Consider the following 12,794-nt stretch of genomic DNA (forward strand, 5'->3'; position numbering starts at 1 on the left):
CTCCAGATTTTCCTGACGGGGGAGAGACAGGTTCCGTAATCCAAATTCAAATCCAGGAGACAGTCCAAGGGTCAGAGTACCAGCAGAATCAAACGACAGACAGAGTTACCAGACAGGGGGCAGGCAGAGTCAGGATATCCAGGTCCAAAAACGGGTCAAAGATCAGAGACCAGGTTGGCAGGCAGGAGATCATGGCTGGAAGCGTGCAGGGACAAACCGAGATGATCTGGCAGGGAAGAGTTGTCACAGGCTGGTATTTAAGGTGCATAGCGCAGGTGGAGCGCATCAGCAATCAAGGCTGTTCTGGAGGGAGAATGCCTTCAGGGACGGCTGGGAAATCTCAGTGCCAGCTATACACCGTGACACATGACAGTGCCAGCAGACGTCTCACTTGAGCCTGTAGGACCTTGTGTTGCATCCACAAGCTTTAACCCTTTAAACCCAGTGGCTGTCTTTTAGGCCTCTGCTTGAAAATTGCATATCCATAATGAAATGAGTAGATCTCTGCAACCTCAAGTTCAATTTAAATACTTTGAGAGTCATAGTATAGGGAACACGTGTGAGATTTGTTAAGATGTGTAAATATCAGTACATGTGTTACTGTTGAAGAATCAATGAAGGTGACAGAAGCACACATTTAAAAAGTTTCAGGTTTGCTTAAGAAAAAACACTTTCAGGATGAATACCAAAATCCCTTTTAAATTATGCAGCTGTAGCTTTAAACATCTATCAAATAATAGCACAATACGGGAATTTTATCTCTGATAAAGTGAAGCAAACAAAGTTGGAGATAAAGTTATTGTACAGGCGAGATCTCCAAAAATGGCTATTTTGCCACAGTTTGGCATTAAAAAACTATTCTCAAAGTCCCCCAATTGGGGATTTTTAAAAACTGAGAACAACTTTTTTGTACTATTTTTATCAATTTTGAACTAGAACTGGGTAATATAAGAGGTGGTGGACTCGTTTATCTTTTTTTGGTTAATTGGTCCCAACTGCAGGCAAACTGAACTTTTTAGACAAATTGAACAGAAAGGAGTTAAACCAAAACAATGAGCTGAGGGTTGTAGGTGTTTGTGTGCAACTCCTTTCACATCACATACAGTCATTTAAAGGTCCCATATTATACACTTTATTCCCAATCTGAGACCATTCATTAATATCTAAATGAAATATTTCCGCCATGGTATGGACAAATCGACCCTCAGTTTGAGTGCAGCGGCTTCTCTTCACCTCCCTCTTTTTAGCAGCTTCAGAAATGTGCCGTTTATGGTGGGCGGAACCCTGGTGGAGCAGCTCAGCTGTTGGCTCCGCCCATCGCATCGCCCGTCATGAGGTGATTGACAGGTTAATATATTTTCAAGCTATCAGACTAATAAGGCCGAAACGATAAAATAACTGCCAGCTCTTACCTCTCCAGCTGTGTCACGGACAGTTGGTATTGAACCTGGCTTCAGCTTCAAACGGTTGGCGAAGCCTGCTTTCCATGCCCCCATGTTGTGGAAACAGTCCTCTTTGAAATGCTGGCCACAGACATGCAAAACCTTTGGAAGTTTTCCGGGTACATTTCCTCCAAAAATAAAATTAATCCACTCAGTCCTCGTGGGTTCAGTGGATGGAAGTAAAAAAAACGTTTTCGTGTTCATTTATGCAGCCACAAACAGAACAGTGCTTCTGTCGCTTAGCCATGTCCGCTAACGAGGGTTGCCGAAGAGGGAAAAACACTGGGCGCTAGGTGATTTTTAGAGGGCGGGCTTTGAGAGCCGGTAGACGGGTCCATCGCTCTGTGGGGAGTGGTTATTGTCCCTTATGACGTCATAACGTACACGCTTTCAAACAAGCTCATTTCAGCGCTTACTTCCCTAGAGGTGGAGCAGGGGGGAGAGAGAGCGCCTGAAAGAGTTTCACACTTACGGGTCTCCTACACATGCGGGGGGACCAGTATGACTGTTCCAAAACCATTAAAAAGTGAATTTTGCATAATATGGGACCTTTAACTAACTGTAATTGTTAAATTTGTGATTAGAGCAACTTTAATATACTCAGGATTAGTACCAGAGTAGTTCCTGTTGACACACGACTGATCCAGATGTGTGATAGCATCAGGCTGTGGCTTTTTCTCCAAATGATGATGACAGGACGAGCTCACATCAGGCTTACCACAGGACAGGATGTTTCAGGACCAACCGTGTGGATTTATGTCCATCAGCCTCATAGAGTGAGAGGTTTTGCAAATCCAGTGTTTGTTTTGACTTGTGGGACCCTCATTTGCTCTGAGCCAATGATGTGTGATGCAGAGCTGCAGAGGAAGGAGAACTGTCTTCTTTAATTACCATAGACAGTAATACACAGGCTCCAGTGGGACTGGATGACTGGAGATGACACACAGGAAAAAACACAGAAAAAAATTTTAAGCCTGTCTGAAATACAACATGAGGGGAACAATATAAGTGCTTGTACTGTGTGGTGTTGCATTCAGCTAATTCTTGAATGAAAAAGGTTTTTAGATGAAGCACCAGTTGTTTTAAGGTACGACTTTATTGATTCCTACAGAGGATGTATGTGTTATAGCAGCTGTTGGAGATATTAGTAAAATATCTTAGTAAAATGAAACAAGTACTTGTAATACACAGAACAAATATACAAACAAATATTATTAACTTATATCAGTTAATATTCCTCAGAAAGAGAACGTTATTACTTAGAATTACCATACAGGCTAATCCCTGAATTTAAAGATATGATTTTTTCCTCTACGACCTGGTTTTCAGCTGTTGAGCACAATGTTGTTTTTGTGTTTAACTGACAGTTTTGTCTAAACAGGCCAGCAGAAGCTGCTGAGTCTTGAATTAAACAAAACGCATCCTTAAACATGGCACGCTGACAGGTGTCTCAGAATAGCAGACCAGCAAGACAACAGATCATCTTACAACATGGAGCTTTTTCCTTGCTGGGTCACTTTCTCTGACTTGGTCCAGCTTTAAGTGGCAAAAACAGTAATGTCGACTTGCACACTGGAAGCCAGTGGCACCAGTTGAAGCCTTGTTAACCCCTCTAACACACCACTTCCTTTCAGAAGTGCAGAGGAGCTGCAGATCTCCTCCTGCCTGGGTCACATAGTGGGTGTTGGTGTGCTGCAGGACAGTTGGCACTTTGTTTGTTGTAATACCGCTAGTTTGGAGGTCATGTGGGGTGGCTAGGTTGCCTGAGGTTTCAGACTACTTGCCCTTGAATTTCCAGCAGTGTTTTTGTAAGCTGCTAGTTAAATAATCCCATTTTTCCTTCTGTTACACAAAAATAATGAACATATTGATTAGCATGCCAGCCGTCTTGTTTTCTTTCTCCCTCCACCTATTTCTGTGCTATATTTATTTTTCCTCACCTCATCTGCAGCGGTTTGCATTTTCAGCTATTACACAGATTGCATGCACACACACTTAATTGTACATAAACAAACACTGTGCTGCGCTCTGAAACCTCTGCGTGTTTTTTTTTTAGGGAAAGTGGGATTGCCTTCATTTAAATAAAGTTCCATCTTTATTTAGACTTGGAAAGTTTTCCCTCATGGTGCGGCACCATAAATTACTCCCCATCCCACTCTGAGACAAGATCTAATGCCAAAGTAAAGTAGAAAAACTTCCATCCTGAGCCATCGATGTGTTCTCTGTTTATAAAAAATGATGCTGCTGACTTTATTTTCAAAGCAGAAATTCAAGGAAAAGATAAAAACCAAAGATCCTTCCCCCCTCGTCTTTATGTCTCCAGACCCAGCCAGTACCCAACCCCATGTCGTACTACATGCATCGCTCTCCGTGGTGGTTCCACCGCTTCGAGACCTTGTCCAGCCACTTCATAGAGCTCATCGTCCCATTCTTTACTTTCCTGGGAAGGCGGATGTGCATGATAAATGGAGCAATTCAGATTCTTTTTCAGGTAACTCATCAGTCACTAATGATGGAAAACAGGATAGAGAACATGATCTATTTGTTTTATGTATGAATATGTCCTCCAGAAAAAGTTTGACCACTTCATCTTTCCTGGCTTGTCTTAAAATTTCCTCTATATCCCTAATTAACCATTTAATTTCCAATTAATTTAGCTAACAGGAGAGGGGAGGGGCGGGGATGGGGTCTTGTGTTTATCTCCATCATTCATCACTGTGCAATTTGATTCAAATATCCAATGAAGCTGATATTAGAGCTTGCATTTGTAAAGTCAGTCTTTCTCAGAAGAAGTCACCTCTGGATAAATATATACTGTGTGCTGCAGCTTTTCTCTGTGGACCAACAGGATCTTCCCTTTGTTTTGTTTCGTTTTTGTTTTTTTCTGGCCTGTAGGTGGTTTTGATCTTGAGCGGAAACCTCAGTTTCCTGAACTGGCTCACAATTGTTCCAAGTTTGGCCTGCTTTGATGACGCGTCGCTGGGCTTCCTGTTTCATTCGGGGTCTGGAGCCAAAAAGGCAGCGATAGAGATGCAGAAAAAGCACACAGCCAAACATGCCCTCAAACCCACTAAAGGTGAGCAGATCCAGAACTTTATACTCGGTTGGGAATTAATTTACACTTTCCATCACGTTTGCTTTCAGAATACAGAAAATAAATCACACCCTCTTTTAATTGTAAGGTTTTACTTATCTGAATATCTAGTTCTTAGCAGGTCTTCAAACTGTAAATATAGAGACGAACAACCACTATTGCTATGTTTGGCAGTTTGTTGCTCTGAAGCATTCAGGTGTGTTAAGACAATGCCAAGGAGGAAAGACATCCGCAATGATCTTAGCGAGGCAGTGTTGCTATGGATTAATCTGGGAAGGGCTGTACAGATTATTCCCATGTAAGACAGTTGCTGTTCCTCCCTGGAGTGGACATCTCAGCTGTGCAATGCTCAGAGAAACTGCAAAAAACCTAAGAGCTACATGTCAGGCTCTACAGGCCTCAGTTAGCGGGCTTCACATTGGACCTGGCTCTGTCATAAGCATAACTGTAACACACTTGCTTGTGTACTACACTTGTTACCAGAAGATTCCACTAGGTGGCAGATTAGAGAACTCTAGGGTAAACTAGGGCTACTCAATTTGGTCCTATGATGGCTGCAATCCAGCAGTTTTTCTAAGTATTCCTGCTTCAACACACTTGAATAAAATAAAATGGATCAAACAGCCCATCACAGGGACTCATTAATTTGCGTCAGGTCTGTTGGAGCAGGGACACATGGAAAACCTGCTGGATTGTGGCCCTCGTAGGACCAAATTGAGTAGCCTTGGTGCAAACAAAACAATAAATATGCAGAGAATAGGGAATGTTAGAATTTGGTTAATTTTGGGAGAATGACAGCAGCAGTATCGCAGATGGTATGTAAGGTCTCTAAACCAAATGTGCCGCATCTTTTCTTTGAAACTTTACTGCTGTCAACCCTGTGACCTTTACATCCAGTTATATTGGTCTCTACGCTGCCACTACCAGTTCATTTTCGAGGACATGCAAAAACAACACTTCAAAAAAATGCAAAATACACAAGACAGCCATGATAAAAGACAGCATAATAAAAAGCAAATATTCTCAGCATAAGCTCAGCTTGAACTGGGTTGGAAAGGTGACAATGACTCCAAACGCATCCTTAATGATGCCAAAGTGCTGCAATGACCAAGTCAAACTCCAGATCCCAACCTGACTGGACATCCAGAAAGCTGTGCATAAACAAACCTCTGCAAACCCCAATGAACTAAAGCAACTATAACAAAAATGGACCAAACAGAATAACAGAAAATTACCAGCAGCTTGATTCAACAGTTTGGCTTAGTTTCACTTAAATAACGACACACCTGAGTGTTTAATTATTTTATTTTAAGACCTGATAAAGACTGGATGATATTAAATGATGACCTGACGGAAAAAGCCTTGTAAAAAGTGCTTTTGACTGTAGGTCCTGATGCAGCTGAAGTGAACATTTGCATTATTTACAATGAATGCCAATAGCAAGAGAAAGGGGAGGATCTGGTTGGGATGGAGAGGGAGTTATGGGAATAAAAGGGATTAGTATTTGGACAGCTGAGTAGTTGGGAAAAGTATGACATATGGTTTAATGGAATTTAAAGTAATGTCACTTACATTTTTACAATTCAGACTGCTGAAAGGGTGAATGGCCCCTCTCTAATTGGTCTCATTGGAGCCATTAGTGTCTTTACTTCACTGTAGGATGTTGGATATAAAATAGGCTTATATCTGCAGCATGAGCACATTTTAATCATTTGAACAGATCCAGAAAGTCTGTGTTGGTGAGAAATTTTATTTGGATCATGGTGATGTCTTTAACATTCATTCAGGCAGGTAGAAGGAGCTGATGCAGACTTGGCCAGCAATTATATTAAAAAAGAGAAAGCATTCGTTGGAAATATAACCAGAAAATATGTCAGTTTTCTCTTCGGCATTTAGTACTGCAGGTCACAAATACAACAACAGGTAAAATATAAATATTTTTTTTTTCCCCTGTTTTGTCTATCAGGTATGTTGATACGTAAAGTGGTAAACATTTCTTTGGGCATTCTGATTGGCTGTCTGAGCATCCCTGTGGTGATGAACCTGCTGAGTTCACGGCAGGTGATGAACACCTCCTTCAACCCATTGCGCATCGTCAACACCTACGGGGCTTTCGGCAGGTACAGTCAGGAATCTTCCACACAGTCCACAAACAGGCTTTTGTACTTAGTTTAGATTTTTAACACACAGTGTTAGTGGTGCAGCCCACATCCCCTTTAATCTGTTACACGATTAAGAAGTAAAACAGAATTTTGTTTTTTTTAATCATTATTTTTTTATTTAGTGTTTTTAAAGCAACACTACAGAACTTTGGCAGATTTTCTCACTTTGGTGCTCCCTATCAAATGATAATTCAGCATCCATATTGCATCCTGTCTCTTCTCTGTCTTATCGCTTGCTCTGTCCCTTTCTCTCTTTCTTTTCCTTGCTTCCTCCAGTATTGTCCTCTTGGGTATCTTCATCAGCCAGTGGTAACGTTCAAGGCGGTTAATGTGTTGATATCCAGTTGCTAGTATATGACACAGCTGTCACATGATGCTAAAAGAAAAGTTGTGAAATGTGGCTTATCAGCCTCGGGGGGCTGCAGTGCAATGACAGTCCCAGGAATAAACACAATAAATGTCACTGTAAATCAAAACGAGTCAGAAAAACTTACATAGTGTTGCTTTAAACACAATTCCCCAAATCTTACTTGTCTTTTAAACAAAAATGTTTAGCTTTATGTTAATAAGTTTGAGATTCAGACAGCATTTTTTGTTGTTGTTGTTGCTTATTTTATTTTATTTATTTTTATTTTTTGTTTAACAAAAACAAGCATTGGGATATTTTCACTTTGAGTTCTGGTTTACTGTGGCAGTAATATCTCAATATGTTTGGATACAAACATAAAAGGACATGGGACCGTTCTGTTGTGGTTCAGCCTAATAGCGTAAACTGCAGCTGAAACACTCACCAACATGGAGGACTAGCCCGACTGGCCTGCATTCATTCAGCTAAACGAGTGCAACCAAATGAAAACAACATAAAATTCAAAATGGTCAGAAATAAACAAGTATACACTCCTGACACTTTAATGCATTTACAGGAATCCAATAATCTGATTTTTAATAGTTTCTAATACATGGCTTTGCAGGCGTGTGGTTTGGAAATGTAAGCTGAACCCACAAACAGCTCCCTGACAGCAGAAGGTTCACTACAGCCGTTTATTTCTGAGCCTTGGAAACTAATAGAGGCAAGTCAGCATGTTGTGCATACTGAGCATAGACTTAAACCATTTTTTTAAGGTTATATAATGGAGTAAATATGGATTAAACACTACAAAGTCCCTCTTTTTAGGGGGTCATTAATTCATTTATGTTCATTTGAAAGGTTTTGTCAGGTTTCCTGCTCTATGGTCAGATTTGTGTTTAGTAAGTGAAAGTTAATGAACACACATCACATGCCTTTAAACTTAAAAATTCATACAATTTAGATAATCATCATTTATCCTGGAACATCTGTCTGCAAATTAAAAAAAAATCATCTGTAGTGTTTAAAATCCGGCTTAAAACCTGGTTGTGTTAACTGGGGTTTCAGCTCTCTTGGTTCTTTCTTGTTTCTTTATGAAAGTCACAGTTGAGTCTTCAGGCCTTTTACCTACTTTATAGTAGAAGAAATGACAGAATTAGCCTCATCTGCCCTTGAAATGGCTTTTGCCTCTTCTGTCCAGTCACAGTGAGGTATTCAAGGTCATTGTTAATATAGTCTGCAACTTGAAAATGGTTTGACAAACAGCTAAAATGAAAACTGTATCTGTGTCCTAACATTGTGGACTCCATGTAACTTTGAGCATCTCATCTTCTTTTCTGCCTTTCCCTCATCCCTCGCTCCTCTGAGCAGCATCACGAAGGAGCGTACTGAAGTGATTTTCCAGGGAACTCTCAGCGCAGATCCCAAAGACCCTGAGGCAGTCTGGGAGGAGTACCAGTTCCTCTGTAAGCCAGGAGATGTGTACCGGCGACCCTGCCTCATATCGCCGTATCACTACCGGCTGGATTGGCTCATGTGGTTCGCTGCCTTCCAGGTGAGACGCTGTGCCGTGTATTTATATCTCCCACTCATCTCTGTAGCCCTTGTTTTATCATCTAAATCTCAACATCCTTAATTAATCTCTCTTCGCTTTATGTAAGTTGTCTTGATGTCTTTATTCAGACCTATGAGCAGAGTGAGTGGGTGATCCACATAGCAGGACGTCTGCTGTCCAATGACAGCACCGTCCTCTCGCTGCTCCACCACAACCCCTTCCAAGGGAGAAACCCACCCAGGTAAACAAAGATCACACTGATATCATGCTGTGGCGCTTTAAAATGTCATTTGTAACTTATTATCTGAAGTTATACTACAAGCAGAGATTGACTTGTATCTACCTACACCTCCCTCTGGTGGAGCAAAGAGAAAATGCATTAAAAACTTGAACAATAAAGAGGCCACACACACTATCTCACTATGACACATATACACCCAGAAATGAAAGATTTAAAGAAATTAGAGTTAGTATGCATATGATTAAAGCTGTTTTCTTTGAGGCAACATGACTTATTGGATATAAATCGCTTTACATCAGCATCTGATTACAATCATTTTGCTTTTATTTAATTTTTTTTCTACTTTTTGTTTTGTGAGTTCTAAGTAAAAAGTTTATTTCTAACATCTGAATGCAGGCCTCGAGCTGATTTATCTTAGTGTAGGAGATCTCTTTTTCTTTAGGACTACAATGATGTCCACAAAGATTAGAAAAAAAAATTGGTTTTTAAGGAAAAGATTCACATGGTTTGGCTCTTTTCTGTGTCCTTCTTTCAGATGGGTCAGAGGGGAACATTTCATATACAAGTTCAGCCAGCCGGGCAGCACCAGCGCAGCAAACGGCAAGTGGTGGCTCAGAAAACGGATCGGCCCATACTTCCCTCCTGTGGACCTGGAATCACTACGAGGCTACTTCCAGTCCAGGAACTGGCCTCATCCACACATACCAGCTACCAGCAGCTAATGCCACGTCTGGCATGAGCTCAGACTGCAGCATCAGCAGGAAATCAGTTTGAAAAAGTCAGTTTCAGCTCCACATTTCTTGTTACAGTCACCATGGATGCCACGACGCTCGATGAGGAACTCCTTGATGAAACCTTTCCTGTTACTAAACATCCCAAACAGTATGACAGTTTGTGAAGTTTTAATTTGAGATTTATCTCCAACCAGCACAAATAAGCTGCGTTACTGCTCATCTTTCTTTCAAAACTCAAGTACATAAACAACTGAAAATGATTACAGTCAATATTAAAGAGGATTGAACCATCAGGGTGTTGCCCTGCTACTGCATTAGCTGTATGTGTCCTGCTAATTCCTTCACTTTCCTAATAAATCTAATAACTTTAGTTCTGGCTAAATATTTAGCATATGATCCTCATTTTAGGGTTGCAGTTGAAAACAACTTGAGCTCAACCTGAAAGTGAAAGCAGTGTGTTAACTGGAAAAAAACCCCAGTGAGCGGGAAGCAAAGAAAATTAAAGGATTTTCTTTCTTTCTTTCTTTCTTTCTGAAGCAGCATCTGATCAACTTTTATTCACGTAATTTCAGATTAATGACGACAGGATGGCATATAAGTAAGGTCTATTTTTCCAAAGGTAAAGAGGGCCAGAGGATGTCTTTCTATATATGTTGTTGGAAAAATCACGACAAAACTGTAACACTAAGGCGAAATAATGATGTGAAAAATAAAAAAACTCAATCATGATTAAAGAGACCTAAAAATAAATAAAAATGAATAATAAAGCTAGAATTGTTGCTGTGAAACAGCCGTGTGAATGCATTCTGCTGAATACATACCACCTCCTCTGCTACAAAAGCAGATGTCGGTTAATATATATGCAGATATAGTTGATGTGCCAGTGGAAACTTTTAATTTCACTGCTACATTGTGTACACCGATGTGTTTTCCACAGCCTTGATCAAATCAATTGCTTCTGTGAAACTTTATAATCATGCATGCAGTTTTTTAGAACCCAAAGAAAGAATGTGGCTCGGAGGATTTCAATCAGTTTAGGTATTTCCTGATTTCTTTGAGAAAGAAATTAAACCAGATCTTCCCCCAGGAGCTGAATAAAGTGACTGCGACATTGTGTAATGCATATAAAAAACAAAACAGAGTGATTTCATTTCTGTAGCTGGGTCTAGTAAAGAACAGAAGAACCTCTACTTTATATTCAAGACAGATGGGTAAAATACCACTACCTGAAGGGGACTGGTTTAACATATGTGATGTCCAGCGAACCACTTCCAGCTCCAGGATGTAAAAGGAATTTTAGATTCTTTATTTCTCATAAAACGAAAAAAAAAAAAAACTTGCTGGGGTTGAAAGCAGATCATTAGCATGTTTTTGAGACTGTAGTAAAGTGTAAAATTACTGGAATGATGTGTGGATTACACTGGAAACAGAACTGGGTTATATGTATTAACAGTGTCATGTGAGATTTGTGTCTATGTAACCCATCAAGAGAAAATGTGCAGTGAAGACAAATAAATGGTAAAAATACTGCTAGCTGCATCCAAGAAGTCAAATCACCCAGAAACTGTGTATCTCTTCCACTTTGAGAAACTGGGTGAATACAGTAAAGTTTCACCTTAAAAAGACTCACGGTTGTTGTTTAGACTAAATCAAAGAGACTTTATTACCACATAAGACTAAAAGACAGGATGTATGGCTTCATATGGAGAAACTGCTGGACCCAAACTTGCCAAATAGGCGGCAAACATTATGTCATAAAAAAATGAAATCACACTTGCCCCTCACTCATGGTGCAACTTGGGCCCTTTGGTGCCCCGCCCACAAATCATGGTTTCTCCAATCATCTTCAACAGCCTTAACACGTGCTTAATCGTGAAAATTTTAGAATGTAGAGATACAATCAGTCATTTCTTTAATGAGCTGAATTGTTTTGTTTGTTTGTTTTTTTTTTTTTTGTTTTCTTTGTTTTTTTTTTAATCTTTTTTTTTAATGTAAGAAGTTATAAGGTGGTAGAAATGTGCCAAACTTTAAATATATAAATATATTGGGGCTATAAATGTTGTAGGAAATTTTCTGGTGTGTTCATGTACAGGTGTAACATCTTGTTGTTTGTTGTCTGGTGATGGTGTGGATTGAAGGGTCGTTTCCTTCTGTCTGTGATCTTTTTTGTCTCCTTTCTTCTTTCCCTTTTGCTCTTTTTGCTATTTTCCATCTTTTTCTGTCCCCTCCGGTCAGGTCCAGCAAGATTACATAGATTCCGTGATTCAAAGTAAATAAATAAATAAATTAATCAGATTATCAAGAGGAGCCTTACCCATAGGCCTCCCCTTGGCAGAGCAAATTTGTTCAGCACGATACAGCAACCAGATTATCATTTTGCTTGCTATGATGCTGGACAGGACAAGTTAAAAAAATAAAATAAAATAAAAAAATAAATAAATATATAAATGACAGTATTTCTACCTACACCAGCGCAGACGCTGGTTTTAAAATAAACGCAAAACCAGTACCAGCCCGGTTCAGCGTTTAGCATCAACACCATAACGATGCACTATTTAAACAATGACTGTAGTTCTTTACCCTGTTTAATAATTTAGACTGCTTTCATAATCTGGCTGTATTTGTTTGGGCTGTGTAGATACTCATTGCAGATTACTGACTGTCCACCCTCGCTCACCCTTGCACATGGTGCAACTTGTGTTGTTTGTTGCTCTGCCCACAAATCAAGGCTTGTCCATAATGCTTAACAACCTAACTTGCCAGTGCATGCTTTATCACTCACTCAAAAATAACTCAATAGTTTCCTGTGTAAAAGGAAAATACGTGTACAAACGGTAAGTGCTGCAGTAATACAGAGAGCCCACTGGGTGGTGCTGTTCTCCAGATAATTGTTGCCTTCTGGCCTGGTTTCATCTTACACTGGTCTCATATGAGCTGCCATCACTCATACTTATCCAGTATTATTCAATTCATTCTTGCGTCCAACAATTTATTACTGAACTTACAGAGCAGACAAAGAATATAAGATATTTATGAATGTGTGATTGTAATCTAGCTGAGATAAGATGGACACATTCATCAAATTCAGCGTTTGCCCCAGAGCCAGCATGAAGCTTAGCAAACTATCTAAACTGTGCTGGTGATCAGTTTCTGTTAGTAGGACATATCAGGTCTATATCTTAGATAAATAAGGAGTTAAAATGTGTTTGACAAAGTCATT

At 39.9% G+C, this 12,794-nt stretch overlaps 1 protein-coding gene across 2 annotated transcripts in view; it reads left to right on the plus strand.

Annotated features, from left to right (window-relative positions):
- Window positions 1-10,938, plus strand: part of LOC121632881 (lipase maturation factor 1-like) — a 29,420-nt gene extending 18,482 nt beyond the window's left edge. For both annotated transcript variants that reach the window (XM_041974675.1, XM_041974676.1), the window contains 6 exons: window positions 3,766-3,933; window positions 4,338-4,518; window positions 6,503-6,656; window positions 8,416-8,599; window positions 8,728-8,840; window positions 9,376-10,938. In XM_041974675.1, coding sequence (XP_041830609.1) covers window positions 3,766-3,933; window positions 4,338-4,518; window positions 6,503-6,656; window positions 8,416-8,599; window positions 8,728-8,840; window positions 9,376-9,562 — 987 coding nt within the window. In that variant the 3' untranslated portion in view covers window positions 9,563-10,938. The remainder of the gene's footprint in view (window positions 1-3,765; window positions 3,934-4,337; window positions 4,519-6,502; window positions 6,657-8,415; window positions 8,600-8,727; window positions 8,841-9,375) is intronic.
- Window positions 10,939-12,794: the final 1,856 nt, after the last annotated feature.

This window comes from Melanotaenia boesemani, chromosome 21, assembly GCF_017639745.1.
Source record: "Melanotaenia boesemani isolate fMelBoe1 chromosome 21, fMelBoe1.pri, whole genome shotgun sequence".
In the NCBI taxonomy this organism is placed as follows: domain Eukaryota; kingdom Metazoa; phylum Chordata; class Actinopteri; order Atheriniformes; family Melanotaeniidae; genus Melanotaenia; species Melanotaenia boesemani.